The sequence below is a fragment of the Agrilus planipennis genome, unplaced genomic scaffold (genome assembly GCF_000699045.2).
Source record: "Agrilus planipennis isolate EAB-ADULT unplaced genomic scaffold, Apla_2.0 scaffold123, whole genome shotgun sequence".
NCBI lineage: Eukaryota > Metazoa > Arthropoda > Insecta > Coleoptera > Buprestidae > Agrilus > Agrilus planipennis.
This window is the reverse complement of record NW_020438894.1, coordinates 361,004-378,409: the sequence shown is the minus strand read 5'-3', so window position 1 is coordinate 378,409 and position 17,406 is coordinate 361,004. Positions and strand designations below refer to the sequence as shown.

Here is a 17,406-nt window from a genome sequence, read left to right as displayed (position 1 = left end):
ACGGAAAAAAGCGCACGTTAAATTACGATTAGATGCAAGCTACCTACCCAAGTATTAAAGGGGATGATTATGTAAAAAAGTACGCAGAATTCAATGGTGCCTTCAGATTTCGAGTGCGATTTCAAATAAGTCCGTTACTGAATTATTCATGGTTAAAACAGAGAATATTGGGCACAACGGAAAAATGCGCACGTTATATTACGATTAGATGCAAGCTACCTACCCAAGTATTAAAAAGGATAATTATGTAAAAAAGTACGTAGAATTTACTGGTGCCCTCAAATTTCGAGTGCGATTTCAAATAAGTCCCCTACTGAATTATTTATAGTTAAAACAAAAAATACTGAGCAAAACGGAAAAAAGCGCACGTTAAATTACGATTAGATGCAAGCTACCTACCCAAGTATTAAAGGGGATGATTATGTAAACAAGTACGTAGAATTTAATGGTGCCTTCAGATTTCGAGTGCGATTTCAAATAAGTCCGTTACTGACTGGATGTTCTGGAATTCGACGTCTTCCAACCCTGAAGTGTTCGGACTGGAAGTCTTCGGATCCCGGAGTCCGCTGGTTCGTTCCCTCGATGTCCAACGATGTTGTAGTGGTCCTGATGCACTCCTGCGATGATAATGATGCCTTAGCCGACTCCAAAAGGATTACATGTCCATACCCGGTCCTGGGTTGTTTTCTACATTGGGGATATCTGGCTGGTCTCAAAATGTTGTCTTGATAACTAAACAGAAAGAAAAGATTTAAGTTAAATTTCACTACTAGAATAGAAAAACAGAAAAAATTAAAAAGTGTTTTAATTGAAAAGGTTTTAAATAAAGGGAAGGAAGTTTTTAAAGGTAAATACTATTAATGTAGGCACCGCAAGTTAGACAAAAGATACAGTTCGAGAAGAAAAGGAAAGTAAAATGAATTTAACTAAAGATAATAATTTAAAAGAAAGTTTTGCGAATAAGTTTAAGGTAAGTAATTACTTACATAAAGAACAAACTATAATTTATGGCAGTTATAATAAAATTGAATTCAAAATCGCCAAAATTCAAGTATAACAGTTAATCAAGAATCAAAGTTAAGACAGTTGAGTGATAATATATTAGTCGATTCTAATTTTAGTTAGCAAATAGCAACATACCTTTTAACTACCATTTTAATCAATTATACCTGCCTACGAATATATAATATATACTTACACGCCACTTTCTAATCCTTAGTTCACTCCTCATCTCCAACAGGTTCCGTGCCCATCATTAATCCTGGGAAGTTTTGCAGGTTACAGGACTCAGTCTTGTCCCAATGTCTTGCCTGGATAACTAAAAAGAGAGAAAATATTTAAGTTCAAGTCCAGGATACGAATTTAAAGAACGTCTCAATGTAAATAAAAAGTTTTAAATAAACTTGAAATTAAATGAAAGGAAGGGAGTTTTGAAAGTTAATACATCTAAGTGTAGCTTCAACGATTTAAACAAAAGAGTCGATTATAATTTTAGTTTTACAAATAGTAATATACGTATTAATTGTAATTTTAATCAACCTACGCCTATGAATATTCAATACAGACTTACATGCTAATTCCTGATCCTTGGATGAGTCCTCATCTCCAACAGGTTCGATGCCCATCTTTATTCCTGGGCAGTTTTGCAGATTACAGGACTCAGTCTTGTCCCAATGTCTTGCCTGGATAACTAAAAAGAAAGAAATTAAGCTTTAATAAATTAAACAAATACAGTTTTGAGTCCTAAGGTGAATGCAAAAAGAGTGAACACTTGCAAATTAAAATAAAATTCTTTCAAATCAATGAAAATAAAAACAGTGTTTTAAGAAAACGAAAGTAAATTAAAAAAAAAAAAAAACAAAAGACACAAATAATGTTAAATAAAGTTAAATGAATTCTAAGACAACGATTTAACCCAAGTAAAAGGAAAAAAAAAAGAAGTAAGAATAAAAATGTTAATACATACCATACATTGACGTTCCTTGTTTTGGGTGAAACGGGCAGATTGGACTAAGCCTTGATTCTTCCCTTGTCAATATCCTATGATGTCAAGGTAGTGTGGAAGATTCGATGTCCTGTAATTTGCATATCTCCATTGGGTTCGATCAATCCATTATTGACCCTGGGAAGTTTCAGAACGTACGTAGCTCTGGCTTGTACCGATTTCAAACTCTGGTTACTGAAAGGAAACAATATAAAAATAGATCTAATGTAGAGAAAAGGGTTAAAAATATATAAAGAATAGTAGTTTCTTTATTAAAAGCTTTACATAAAAATATCAAAATCCTTAATATTGTTAACGTAAATTAATACACAAGAACTACTTAGAATAAAATTAATTGAAAGGAACTAGAAACCAATATAAACATTTTCATAATAAATAAAAAAAGCGAATATTTTGTACTGTGTGAACATAAAAAGTATACGTTAAATTACGATGAGATGCAAGCTACCCACACCACTACTAAAGGGGATGATTATGTAAAAAAGTACGTAGAATTTAATGGTACCATCAGATTTCGAGTGCGACTTCAAATAAGTGCGCTACTGAATTATTTATGTTTAATACAGAAAAAAGCGCACGTTAAATTACGATGAGATGCAAGCTACCCACACCACTACTAAAGGGGATAATTATGTAAAAAAGTACGTAGAATTTAATGGGACCTTCAGATTTCGAAAGCGATTTCTAAAAATTCTGCTACTGAATTATTTATGGTTACATGAAAGAAAACAATAGGATAAAAAGGGCAAGTTAAATCACTAATAGGTGAAAACAACGTAGTTAACTATGAAGAGAATATACTAATGTGGAACAAACAAAATTAGGATGTTCTTAAAATCATATGTGTCTTACCTTGTCCTTTTGTTTATAGAATATTTCGTCTTTCCAAATATCTCATTAAGAATAAAAGTGATATATGAAATAAATGGCGATTTTCACGGCAATAACGTTCAATAACGACCGACGATTTAACATGATTCAACACAACTGACTATCGCACGTTATCGCACGACATTGACGGTGCCGGGCGGTGACGCTGATTTGATTGACAAAGAGACGTGTGTTGGTGAACGTACGGAAAACCGAAACAAAATAATTGATTAATTTCAACGACTCAAGGAATTGATTAACCTGCATTCAACAGAATTAATTTAACGCAAATTATAATAAACGCATTTCATTGTTATATTAACATAATGAAAATGGATAAATCTGGAACATTACTGCTTAAAAAAATTCTGTAAAATCATTACAAATAAATAAAAATTACTCACTATTCTATTTCATTGTATTGTCAGTTATTGTGATTAATGACTGGTTAATTACATTATTAGTTGCTACTACTTTAGAGATTGAAGTAATGATTTACGATATATTTGTTTATAACAAGAATTTGTTTCTACTTTTTCTTTTGGTTAATGAATGGATAAACTAAACAAAACTTTTATTATATTTTTCATCTTGAATGACTGATATTTTGATTTATGAAGAGTGTGCTATTATCCCTTAGTAAGTTTATTGAAAGAATTGTAATGTACAGTATACGGCAGAAAAATCCACAGATTGGGCAAATATTGTTAGAAAAATGGAAAAACATTCGTTTTACATCAGCGATATAAATTAAATCATTGTTTAAATCTTATGGTTCTTATATACCATGTAAATGTAAATAAATAAAGTTTTTTAACTGAAAACAGTTTTGGCACAAATTTCGATTCATGCTGTAACATTTCCATCTTCATAAGTTCTAAGCATGACCTCTCTAGACCGCAGGGCTTTTAATCGATTTCGCGGGAAGTAATTTAAATTGTTTTTAAAGTTAATCGTCTTTCATATAGGCAACCCATTTTACTGTAGTATGCAGGGTAACGGTATAATTCCAGCATGTTATAGTAGTAACTACTCCATTAAACTATTGTTCTTCGAGTTTTATTAATAAAAGAGAAATGGCTTATTTACTGATCTTGTATATCTAAAATGGGTAAAGGTCTAGATGAAGGACCGAAAGAGGAGGTCTCCCCCACCAATGTACCATAAAAAGTTCGTGGCGGTCTCACCCCCATAAAAAGTTATGGGGATTCAAAGTTAATAAATATGCCAATTTTTATACATTTCTAGGCATGTAAATATTTATATAGTCATTCTTAAACAATATTCAAAGGTAAAACTAATGAAAAATACATAAAAATATTGAGAAAGTTATATAAAACATTATTTAAATATCTTTATCAATAGGGTAGGTTAGGTTAGGTTATCGGGTTTTGTTCAAGTGACCACTCTCTTTCGATCCCCCACCTCCACCCGCTTGAAAATAATTATTGTACTGAATTTTATTTGAATTATAGTATATGAAAATTGTCAAAATAATCAACTTTCAACCCCCATAACTTTTTATGGGTTTGAGACCGCCACGAACTTTTTATGGTACAGTGGTGGGGGATACCTCTTCATGTAGACATTTACACTAATTTAATTATTGCATAATTAGGCTTTACCAGCGACTTCGCTCACGTTTATGTCCTACATTTGTTTCAAAGATCATTGACGACCGCATGAAATTAATTTTTTTATCCCGCAGGAATCGTAATTTTTTCTAGATAAAAGGTTCCGTACGTCCTTTTCTGTATCCCTAACAATGTGTGTACAAGTAAAGCATTCCTTACCGCAAATCAAATTGAAACATCAGATCCATCTATACCTAAATGTTTGAAAATACCAGTTCGGGGGAATCCCAAATCAGTATCGCTTAATTGTTATAGACAAGTACACAGATGCATATTATACACGAAAAATATATACAAACATAATATATTGAGTAAAACAGAAAAAAGCGCACGTTAAATTACGATGAGATGCAAGCTACCCACACCACTACTAAAGGGGATGATTATGTAAAAAAGTACGTAGAATTTAATGGTACCATCAGATTTCGAGTGCGACTTCAAATAAGTGCGCTACTGAATTATTTATGTTTAATACAGAGAATACTGAGTAAAACAGAAAAAAGCGCACGTTAAATTACGATGAGATGCAAGCTACCCACACCACTACTAAAGGGGATAATTATGTAAAAAAGTACGTAGAATTTAATGGTACCATCAGATTTCGAGTGCGACTTCAAATAAGTGCGCTACTGAATTATTTATGTTTAATACAGAGAATACTGAGTAAAACAGAAAAAAGCGCACGTTAAATTACGATGAGATGCAAGCTACCCACACCACTACTAAAGGGGATGATTATGTAAAAAAGTACGTAGAATTTAATGGTACCATCAGATTTCGAGTGCGACTTCAAATAAGTGCGCTACTGAATTATTTATGTTTAATACAGAGAATACTGAGTAAAACAGAAAAAAGCGCACGTTAAATTACGATGAGATGCAAGCTACCCACACCACTACTAAAGGGGATGATTATGTAAAAAAGTACGTAGAATTTAATGGTACCATCAGATTTCGAGTGCGACTTCAAATAAGTGCGCTACTGAATTATTTATGTTTAATACAGAGAATACTGAGTAAAACAGAAAAAAGCGCACGTTAAATTACGATGAGATGCAAGCTACCCACACCACTACTAAAGGGGATGATTATGTAAAAAAGTACGTAGAATTTAATGGTACCATCAGATTTCGAGTGCGACTTCAAATAAGTGCGCTACTGAATTATTTATGTTTAATACAGAGAATACTGAGTAAAACAGAAAAAAGCGCACGTTAAATTACGATGAGATGCAAGCTACCCACACCACTACTAAAGGGGATGATTATGTAAAAAAGTACGTAGAATTTAATGGTACCATCAGATTTCGAGTGCGACTTCAAATAAGTGCGCTACTGAATTATTTATGTTTAATACAGAGAATACTGAGTAAAACAGAAAAAAGCGCACGTTAAATTACGATGAGATGCAAGCTACCCACACCACTACTAAAGGGGATGATTATGTAAAAAAGTACGTAGAATTTAATGGTACCATCAGATTTCGAGTGCGACTTCAAATAAGTGCGCTACTGAATTATTTATGTTTAATACAGAGAATACTGAGTAAAACAGAAAAAAGCGCACGTTAAATTACGATGAGATGCAAGCTACCCACACCACTACTAAAGGGGATGATTATGTAAAAAAGTACGTAGAATTTAATGGTACCATCAGATTTCGAGTGCGACTTCAAATAAGTGCGCTACTGAATTATTTATGTTTAATACAGAGAATACTGAGTAAAACAGAAAAAAGCGCACGTTAAATTACGATGAGATGCAAGCTACCCACACCACTACTAAAGGGGATGATTATGTAAAAAAGTACGTAGAATTTAATGGTACCATCAGATTTCGAGTGCGACTTCAAATAAGTGCGCTACTGAATTATTTATGTTTAATACAGAGAATACTGAGTAAAACAGAAAAAAGCGCACGTTAAATTACGATGAGATGCAAGCTACCCACACCACTACTAAAGGGGATGATTATGTAAAAAAGTACGTAGAATTTAATGGTACCATCAGATTTCGAGTGCGACTTCAAATAAGTGCGCTACTGAATTATTTATGTTTAATACAGAGAATACTGAGTAAAACAGAAAAAAGCGCACGTTAAATTACGATGAGATGCAAGCTACCCACACCACTACTAAAGGGGATGATTATGTAAAAAAGTACGTAGAATTTAATGGTACCATCAGATTTCGAGTGCGACTTCAAATAAGTGCGCTACTGAATTATTTATGTTTAATACAGAGAATACTGAGTAAAACAGAAAAAAGCGCACGTTAAATTACGATGAGATGCAAGCTACCCACACCACNATATATATATATAAGTATCTCCTTATCTAGATCAACATGTAACACAATATTTAGTTGCAGTTGCATATATTGAAAAATAAACACGAGCATAAATGGATAGACAATTGTTATCAATGCTATTAATAACGACTTGATAACATATAGATGACAAGGGTCATTCAGTACGTATGCTACATACGTGTATGACCAACACTTATCTGTATATGCACATATAACAATATAAATTACTTTTAATGTTCACAATCAACTACTATTATTTCTACAAAATGTTAGAACTGCAACTTTCAAACAATAGTCGAGCCAAATGAGGGAAATGACTGAAGAGTACCTTCTAATGATGAGAAAATGATTGAAGTATGAGTCATTTTATCGGAAATTTCGTGAGGAACACGAATATGTAAATGAAAATTAACTGAAAGTAATATATGTATCTTATTACCGTTAATAGATACAAAAAAAATGTAAAATGCGAATTTGTTTCGTTTAGACTGCTGCAAATTTTGATGCAAAAAGTAACGCATTTGGACAATTCTTAACGGACTTATAGCAATTTAAACATTTAATTGTTTAAAAAAACAATGAAATAATTTTTTCTCAGAAAAGATAGTTTAACCGATTACGATCAGTTACGAATCGATTAAATTACCAATTTTAAATTTTTAATAATTATTTTGAATATTTGAAAACATTTCGCGAATTTTGAGGCCTCTTTGCCATTGGGCGCGCAGTTCTATGAGAGATATGAAAAAAAGTCATCAATACTTTTTTTTGCAAAATGGTATTGCGAAAAACTTTTATTGAAACTTTTTTTCCATATCTTTCATACTAATATATAAGATAATCGAATTTGCAGTTATTTTTGCGGATTTTCTCCCCCTATATGCCGGGAAAATAATTTTCATTTACATATTTGTGTTCTTCACGAAATTTCCAATAAAATGACCCGTGTTTCAATCATTTTCTCCATTATAAGATACTCCTCGGCCATTTCCCTCATTTGACTGGACTACAAACGCAAATGTAAATTAATAGATCTAGTTTAAAAACGAAATAAACCTTAATCTTTTAGAATTCCGTTGTTTCGTCAAAAAACTCCAAAAGAAGTAATGTTGAATTCGGACAATTTGAATTTCTTAACTGAACACGGCTATTCGCTGGATTGGTTCAAACCACACCATAAAAATCATACACGGACAAATGACTCGATAGCATTATACAGATTTTTGGACGTAAGTTTTCTTGTCAATTTACTACTTAAATCTTCTTACTTTCTTGATATGGACACTTTGAAAGGTACGTAGTAAAAAAGAGACAAATATGCTATAGGGTAATGGAAAGAAGTAGATAAATAACGTACGCTAAGGTCTCTATCAATCATTAAGGTGAATTAATTTTTACAACTACAAATAACCTTAAATTAATGACGAAAAATTCTTACTGTTATCACACCTGCGCCGGGAATCGAACCCTGGGGCCTGGCTTTACGCGCCATTGCCCTTTCACTAAGCTACGAGTAGTGACAGCAGCTACATCGTCGTTGTTACACAAAATTCTTCTACAAAGGATCCCTCTATTTCGTGTTTAGGGTCGGTGTTCCACTTTAATATTTCAATTCCATGAGTAACTATTTAAAATTATTACATATGTACCCGACGATCTATTTATTCTATTTTAAATGTCTACGAACTGTACGTTTATGAAAATACTACATTTCCTGTTTGTACCAATGCAATTACAATAGTACTTTTGAAAATAAAAAAATGAAGTTTTTATTACGCCTTTTACTTTAAGACCGAATTTTATGGTAAGATCGTTGTTGGTTCGCCAGGGAAAACTTTCAATATGGTATTCGATACCGCTTGGAGAGACTCATGGATTATGTCAAGTGACTGTACTTGGAAAAAGATTGGTTGTTGTAAGTTTAAAATCTATCTTACTACTATATCAAGCGTTAGTATCTTATTTGTTAATTGACTATCCAAACCAAAGGGATCCACAACAAATATAACCATGGTGGTTCCTCATCATACAGGGCCAATGGAGCAAAATTTTCCGCAAAGGAACAAGAATATACCTTGGAAGGGTACTATTCCTATGATGATTTCTCGGTAGGTTAAAATGTTACGTGTAAAATGATTTTATTGTTTTTTATAATTACTACGTTAGGTATAGATGTACAGGGGCAAAAGGTCGGTATGCTTAGATTTGCAGATGATGTAGCAGTATTAGTTAGAAATAGCCTTAAATAAAATAGAAGTGGTATTGGCAAAACAGTATTGTATGAAAATTAATAAAAATAAAACAAAAATACTGGTATGCAAGGAAGGAAAAAGTAGGGAAAAAGCGAATATAAAGATAGGAAACAAAAAACTAGAAGAAGCGGTTGATTTTAGGTATCTATAGTAGGAAGTCAGATAACTCAGGATAGAAGGAGTAGTAGAAATTACTTCTATGCTCGCGAATGGTTAATTTAGACATTCGAAAAAGATTGTTAAAGGTGTATGTCTAAAGCGCAGCGCTGTACGGGTGCGAAACTTGGACGGTGGGGGCTACAGAAAAGGCTAGAAGCTTTTAAAATGTGATGTCACAGGCGAATAGAGAAGGCTGAAAATGAAGAGGTATTAGAAAGAATAGGACAGAGATCTCTATAGAAGTCAATAAGAAGTAGGCAAGATGGGTTGTAAGATACCTTCTCAGGCATGAAGGGCTACTTACGGACATTGGTAGCAGACACAGGAGTTAAGAAGAGTAAAAGTAGCTCTAGATTACATTACTGTCAAAATGAGGAGGTGTTAGAAATGAATAGGAGAACAGAGGTCACTATAGAAGTCGATCAAAAAATAGGCGAGATAGGTATCCTCTCAGGTATGAAGGACTAGTTAGAGACATTAGTAGCAGACACAGGAGTTAAGAGGAGTAGAAGCAGCCCTAGATTACATTACTGTTACGCATATCGGATGTTCTAGTTTTAGGTTAACGGAAAGGTAAGCTCAGAATAAAAAAAAGAGAAGGTGCGTGTCCAACCAGTCTTAGGACTGACGATCCAATGATGATAATGAATTGCTACTTAAATAAATTGAGGTATTGCTCTTATAGATTGCTCATTCAAAGGTGGAAGGTCAATTGTTTGTTGAAATGACCAGTGTACCCTACACTTATCTTTTTTCTAAAGCAGATGGTGTAATTGGAATGGGTTTTAAAACTGACAGTAACAATCCCTTCTTCTATAACATCTTAAATCAGACTAATATAAGCAAACCTCTATTTAGTATCTACCTTAACAGGTTAGTTTTAGAGAAATATGTTTATTAGTATTAATGTTAATGCTGTTTTTGGGATTTTCAGTACTAATAAGTTTTATACTTTATCCAAAGTCAGCCATTTTTGAACATGGCATCTATTTGTTCTAAACCCAAATTCGTCTTTAAGTTTTTTGACGTACATAGAAAAGTTTTTTTTATGATAAGGGAGCAACAAAATGTAGAGTTTTATTACCGTGCTTCTTCTCTTATGTATTTTCAATTTTAGAGATAAACAATCTAACAGAGGCGGTAATATAATTCTTGGTGCAATCGATGAGAAACATATTCACGTTACCGACAAGAAACCTGATCAAATTACATATCTTCCTGTTGATAAAAGTAGTGGTTGGTGGCAATTCAAAATGGATAGGTAAATGTAGTTATGCTTTGTTTGTTACTTTTGAAAATACGAAGGAGTCAAATTATGTTGCAGAATTGATCTCGCAATTACAAAAGACATTTTGATCACATATTGCAAAAATGGTTGTTCGGCTATTGCTGACAGTTCTTCCAACAATATTGTGGGGCCCAAAGACGAAGTCGAAAAGATTTTTAAGCAAATACATGCAACGGAATTATTTTTTGGTTTCTACAAAGTGAGTAAAAAAAGGAAGCTATTTAGGTAGAACTTACTGTAACAATAAAATTACTTGCAGGTTGATTGCGATACGGTGAACAAGCTTCCGCGTATACATTTTATAATTGGAGGAAAAAATTTTACTCTAAAGGGAGAAAATTACGTACAAAAGGTATGTTTTTGAAGTGAAACTTCTTTACGCACGGTAGGGTAAGTTCGTTTCATGCTAGTTGCTATGTAACGAAGTCATGCAACGGATGTCCCCCCTCTATTCCGCCAAGTAGTCGAGTTCGTAGCGGGGATCGCTTGAGCCGTGAGCGCGCTTCAATACAACGTTCGTTACAGGCAACTCCGGCATGTATAGTGTAAAATTTAAATTCACAGTGTACAAATAAAACCATTAAACCAATTCTTTAACCCCTATCCAGGTATGTTTGAAGAAGTTTCACTTCAGTAGCGTGTTGTATAATTACACGTTGTGTTTTATTCTTTTTTGGGATAGATTATAATTGAATTTTCGGTTTTAAAGAAAATGCAAAACAATCAAAGGGAGTTATGTACGCTTCTTACAGATATTTACAGATAACTATAGTAGGTGTATCATAGTGCTTGACAAGGCTTCACCAAGGTATACTGCCAGTTACTTGATAATAATCAATTTGATTGTATAGAGCAACTTCAGTTCAAATGCTCACTATCTGTTACGCATGGTATGATATGTTGCGATCCGGATGTGATACGTCGTAAATCCGGAATCTATAGTTGCTCTCTACTCCATTTTTTGTTGACGTCATATATACCAAGTTTGCGCCGCAAAGTTATATTTTTTATTTCTAAAGTGCACTACAATTTGTTTCTAATTTGTCGCTGACCGATTTTATCACGAATCCAATCACGAGTTGATTGGAGATCCGTCAAGCTGACAATCCACAGACTTAGTGTATCTTAAAATACAAATGGTGTAGAGAGATGCTGTAAGGTCTATAATTTGTCACTGACACATTTTGTCACGAATCCTATCTCCAGTCTATCAGCAGATGACGATTGAAGATCGGTCAAGCTGACAATCTACAGACCTAGTGTATCATAAAATACTAATGGTGTAGGGAGATGTTGTAAGGTCTATAATTTGTCGCTGACACATTTTGTCACGAATCCTATCTCCAGTCTATCAGCAGATGACGATCGGAGACCCATCTAGCTGACATTAGACAAACATAGCGTATCTCGAAATACGAATGGTCCAGACAGATATTGTAAGGTCTATAATTTGTCACTGACACATTTTGTCACGAATCCTATCTCCAGTCTATCAGCAGATGACGATTGGAGACCCATCTAGCTGACATTAGACAAACATAGCGTATCTCGAAATACGAATGGTCCAGACAGATATTGTAAGGTCTATAATTTGTCACTGACGCATTTTGTCACGAATCCAATCTCTAGTCTATCAGCGAATGACGATTGAAGATCGGTCAAGCACAGACCTAGTGTATCATAAAATACTAATGGTGTAGGGAGATGCTGTAAGGTCTATAATTTGTCGCTGACCAATGTAAGGTCTATAATTTGTCGCTGACCCAGTTTTTCACGAATCCAATCTCCAGTCTATCAGCAAATGACGACTGGAGATCCGTCAAGCTGGTATTACACAAACCTAGCGTATCTCGAAATACGAATGGTCCAGACAGATGTTGTAAGGTCTAGTATTTGTCACTGACTCATTTTGTCACGAATCCATTCTCGAGCTGACGATTGGAGATCCGTCAAGCTGACATTATACAAGCATAGCGCATTTCGGATACAAATGGTATAGAGAGATACTGTAAGGGCTTTAATTTGTCGCTGACTTATTTTGGTTTCTTTTAAATGGATTTCCGCTGATAAGTTCGAGGCTGGACTTGCGATAAAATGAGTACCACCTTTCAGTGATAAAATAACAAAAAATTACAGTCTTTTTCCACGTCGTTTCTTGATAAAATGGGTTAGCGACAAATTATAACCCTCACAGTTTCTTTCTACACCATTTGTTTTTCGAAATACGCTATTTTTCCACTGGACAACTAGAGGGTAAACTATATTTTTCAGTAATCAGCTGGAGAGACAAACTTGGTAACAAATTAGTGACAAATTATGGTATACTCTAAATATGAGAAGTACCATGCTGGCCTGATATATGATTACTCGTTCTGTGTATAAATATGTTTACCAGTAGTATGTAAAGCAATCGTTTCATTTACATAGTCGTGTATTTTACAGCTGTCATGGAATTCCTTCATGCTCTGTATCACATCGTTCGTTGCGTCAAACACAACGAACTTGTGGGTACTAGGAGGTGCATTCCTGTCGGAATTTTATAGTATTTACGACATTGAACATCTTCAACTTGGATTGGTGAAGGCAGCCTAATCTCGTCTCCAAATTAGTGCTACACATAGTATATTATAGATAAATAATCATATTTGTTGTAATCCATGACTGAACTAAATGCGTTCTCTCTAAGGACATCGACTTCATTGTAGCTGTGGTACCGGCTCGATATTGTGTACTCACTTGCACAATATATTTCTATTCTTTTATAATTTTGTAACGTATTTCTCCATTGTAGAAATTTAATAGAAAATAAATAAACAAAAAGTTTATCACTTTAATTCATGGCGGTATCTAATTATTATTAGAGGGCGTATGCGATGGGTCAATGACCAAAACATCATAAGGGAAAATCGCCACTGGACAAACATAAAAAATTATACAACATTACTGATGAGGCTCCGAGGCGGTCGTAATGCCGAAAGGTAATAATATTTAGGTATTTATTGGATTTAATCGAACACACCTTTCTTGAATGCAAGACGCAAGCGCGGCGTCTCGACGCTGGCCAGGACGCCTGGTGAAAGTCCGTATGGGCTTCCAGTGCGTTTCCAGATCTGTGTAAGTGTGTAATCCAGGATCGTTTTTCCAGACGCTATCTGACAGGTAAGTTGCAAATTTATAAATAATAAACAAACGCATACGATTTGTAAAATTCGCGTCGTGTTGTTGAATGGAAAATTTAATTTTCTTTTTCTATTTTACACATTATCTGCACATACTTTTTAATCGAGAATCACAAATAAAGCTACAGGTTACTTTAGTACGTAATACGTACTTTTACTTTCAAAACCCTTCAGCAGTGGTGGTGGTGGTAGTCACCACTATTGTTAATGGAATAGTCGAAAGGGTTAATTAGTTTGTTAATTTACAACTTTGTTATATAAAGAAAATAATGGTGCAAACGTAGAAAACCAACAGGTAAGTAGAAAGAATAAAAAAGCTCTCTGAAGCCAACTTATTTTCGAAAAGCTCATTATAGTGTAGTGATTATTGGTTCAGCATGGTTAATTTATCTTATATAACTGCGGATGGAGAAACTAGAAGTCATAAAACAAAGAATAAAGAAGAGTATTAGAGCCACTTTTAACAAAAACAAATCAGTAGATCAGTTCTGTGCTTGTGAACGATTAATTTGAACATTCAAAAAAGTATAACATTGAGGTAGGTGCGGTTTCGTACGAGTGCGAAACATGGATGATGGGTGCTTAGGTTAAGTGTGGTGTTATAGGCGGATGATGAGTGGGAAAACAGAGGGCGCTATGGAAGCCAAGGGCTGGTGAGAGACTTGATAGAAGTAGAATCAAGACTTAGGAAAAACAGAAGAAGATCTAGATCAGATTGCTGGAGTTGTGAAGATTCATTTAGAATAGGAATCCCTATTTTACCTATCTGAATTGTGCTCCTACACTTTTCCAGCGTGTGACCCGATAAAGCTGGACATACGCGTCACATTTCGATTAATTCAAGAATCAGAATTATTTTCACAAAAGATATACTGAAACCTTATAAAAATGCACGCAGCCCTACATCTAAACATAGTTACATACGTGCATCTATTAAAAAGATTAGCGACATAACCTAATTAAAAATGCATTATTATTTAACCGTCACTATGCGCCGTTCTATTTCTGCTGAAAGTTAATTAGAAAGGATTCGATCCTTTTGATGTACAAAATGTAATCTCATTCAGCTCGCCGAAAATGTTATTTTGTCGGAAACATTTGAAGACCATTTTTACAAACTTTTGGCGAACTCAAACCAAATCAGGGTATAAACTGATATAAAACCGATCACCAATGTTCCGCTTTAATTTTTTTAACTTTAAAACTTACCATGACTTACAAAGACTCACAACACAGTGATGTTAGCAGTGGCGTATCCAAGGAGGAGGAAATAGGGAAAACCCTCGCAAGAGCTTCATAGCTTAGTAATGTCAAAAGTGCTGGATTTGTTCCTGAATACGCCCCCGATGTTGGCTTTATATCAACAAAAAGTATAAAACCTTCTTTGGCTTGAATTCGTTTCAATATGCATATACTAAAGGGAAGGAATAGTTCAGTTTCTTTATAAGGAGTGACCATTTCCCTACAGAGAATTATCAAAGCTCATATCTACTATTTACATTATAAATATTTTTGTTAGAGAGTTTACACTTCAATTAAAAATAAAGGTTTTGAAAACAACATTCTTGTTTCATATTTTTTTTTGTTGCCTTTGCAAATACTAACGAATTTAGTGAAAGAAGCCAGATAAATCTTCAATTAAAAAAATACATAGGTAGATATCTATAATAGTTAAATACAAAATTGGTTTTTGAAAAAAATAATAAAATGAGAGCTCCTGTTTATGAAAGCGGTCGATAATTTTATTTTTGGAATATGATAGAACTGATATTCTACGAAAAAAAGAATCTAATTAGAGAAGAGCTATTAATAGTTGTTTTCCAATTTTAAAAAATTAGTAAGTATATAGAAACTTGTATCCAAATATTTCAATCACTTTTTACCTGTTATCGTGTTATAACGCCTACAGCAATTTCCACATGTGAAAAAATAAACAGAAAGTTTTTGGAAATACATTTAGTAGTGTTTGAAATTTAAAAATAGAACGTACATAAGTTTATGGTTACAATCCGTTTTTCTTCGATTTTATCCAAAATAGTAATTCATACGTGCTTCTTATACAAACAATTCTTTAATAATTCAAAACAAAGTCGGTAAAATACTATATTTTTCAAATTATAAAGGTTAATCATAAGAAAAGTACAAAACGGCGCATTTCTTATACTTATAACAATGTCTGAATGTATTGTTTCTTTGTCCAAACCTTTAATGGTACTGCTTGTAAAATAATTATTTTGCGTTAATTGTATCGTAGATACTATTTTTAAGAATATTTACTACTAATTATTGTTTATTAATTTTTAAAAATTAACTGTTCTTACCAGTTTATTAGAATAAGTATCGATTAACGAAGCCGTTTCATAAATGCCTAAAGTTCTGGAATATATTTGTATTATAAAACAGTTCATGTTGATCCCCATGGAGAATATAATTGTACTACACATAGAATAGAGGAGTTAGAGATACCTTTAAATGAAATGGAAACAGTACTGTAAAAATAAAACAAAAATCCTGGTATGATAAGGAAGAAGAAGTTAGAAAAGAGCGAATATAAGGATTGAAGTGGCCGATTTTAGGTATCTCGGAAGTCAGATATGTCAGGACGGAATAGGAGAACAGAGGACTCTATGGAAGTCGATAAAAATAGGGGAGATAGGATGGTAGGACACCTTATCAGGCACGAAGGTCTAGTCAGAGACATATTAGAGGCAGAAACGGAAGTTAGGAGGGTAGAGATAGACCTAGATTATGTAGATTACTGTTCGCAAATATTTAAGGATATGGGTTGTTCTAGTTTTAGGGAAATGCAAAAATTAGTTCAGGATAGGAAAGAGTGGATGTGCGTGTCCAACCAGTTTTAGAACTGACGACCTTATGATGGTGATGATACACATACGTAGAATCAGACTACGTCATATTGTACCTCAAACTTTTTACTTCCTGGGTCTTTTTCCTATCATATTTTATAGGGCGTGTACCCATGTAAATTTTGTATGTCTTTGCGACTTCTGATGTACTTTAATACGTACACATAGAATATTTCGAAATCGGTGATTGAAAAGGGTATAAAAATGCCTATAATTAAGTTCAGTCTTACCTTCTAAGTCAGCGAAGTGTTCCTGCTAACATTTTCTTAATCCATAGCTGTCGTTATGATTAATTGTTATTGGTTGATGATTCACGTATCAGTCAATTTCTAGACATTTGTATATCTGAAATCAAAGAATTGTCCGTGTCACATTAAAAGAATAAATCAATATATGATATATCTTTCTAAATAAACTATAGATCTCAAGGAAGTAATTTTGAGAATGCGTGGATTAAATACATGTCCTTTCAGTAGCAAAGCAAAGTTTTATTTGGTAAATTTGGATTAAAATAACAGACCAAAGAAAAGGGAACTTCCGACACAGTTGTTACTATCTTACTTTAGTTGCTGAGAATGCTTGAAACACTTTTAATGTTTCTTGATAACAATGGCGTTTAAAGCAGTTCCACTGACTTTGGTTCTCTTGTGTTTGCGATAAGAACAAGGCTATCTACATTTCAGAAACTTAAAATTTTCTTATCTGCGAAGACAGATTCTCTTTTTAAGCATTTTCTTTGTCTACAAACCAATTTTATGCTCTTCAGTCACGATTAAAACTAGATTATGTGGGGAGATGATCCTTAAAGAGGTTTTAGACGAACAAGGGAATTTTCTTAATTTATGAT

At 33.7% G+C, this 17,406-nt stretch overlaps 1 protein-coding gene across 1 annotated transcript; it reads left to right on the top strand.

Annotated features, from left to right (window-relative positions):
- The first annotated feature begins 7,860 nt into the window (after positions 1–7,860).
- On the top strand, positions 7,861–13,338 carry LOC108739400 (lysosomal aspartic protease-like). Its single transcript, XM_018473288.1, has 8 exons — positions 7,861–8,043; positions 8,606–8,729; positions 8,804–8,922; positions 9,911–10,098; positions 10,343–10,486; positions 10,550–10,712; positions 10,773–10,865; positions 12,956–13,338. Exons 1-8 carry the CDS (start codon positions 7,921–7,923, stop codon positions 13,103–13,105), a joined length of 1,104 nt encoding a protein of 367 aa, XP_018328790.1. The 5' UTR covers positions 7,861–7,920; the 3' UTR covers positions 13,106–13,338.
- The last annotated feature ends 4,068 nt before the right edge of the window (positions 13,339–17,406 follow it).

What these genes read in the sequence shown, in the direction of transcription:
- LOC108739400 (XM_018473288.1), top strand. Translation starts at nt 7,921, where the DNA reads ATGTTGAATTCGGACAATTTGAATTTCTTAACTGAACACGGCTATTCG. An exon ending in CATTATACAGATTTTTGGAC is followed by an intron (nt 8,044 to 8,605) that starts GTAAGTTTTCTT and finishes TTTTACTTTAAG; the next exon opens with ACCGAATTTTATGGTAAGAT. An exon ending in TTTAGTATCTACCTTAACAG is followed by an intron (nt 10,099 to 10,342) that starts GTTAGTTTTAGA and finishes TTTCAATTTTAG; the next exon opens with AGATAAACAATCTAACAGAG.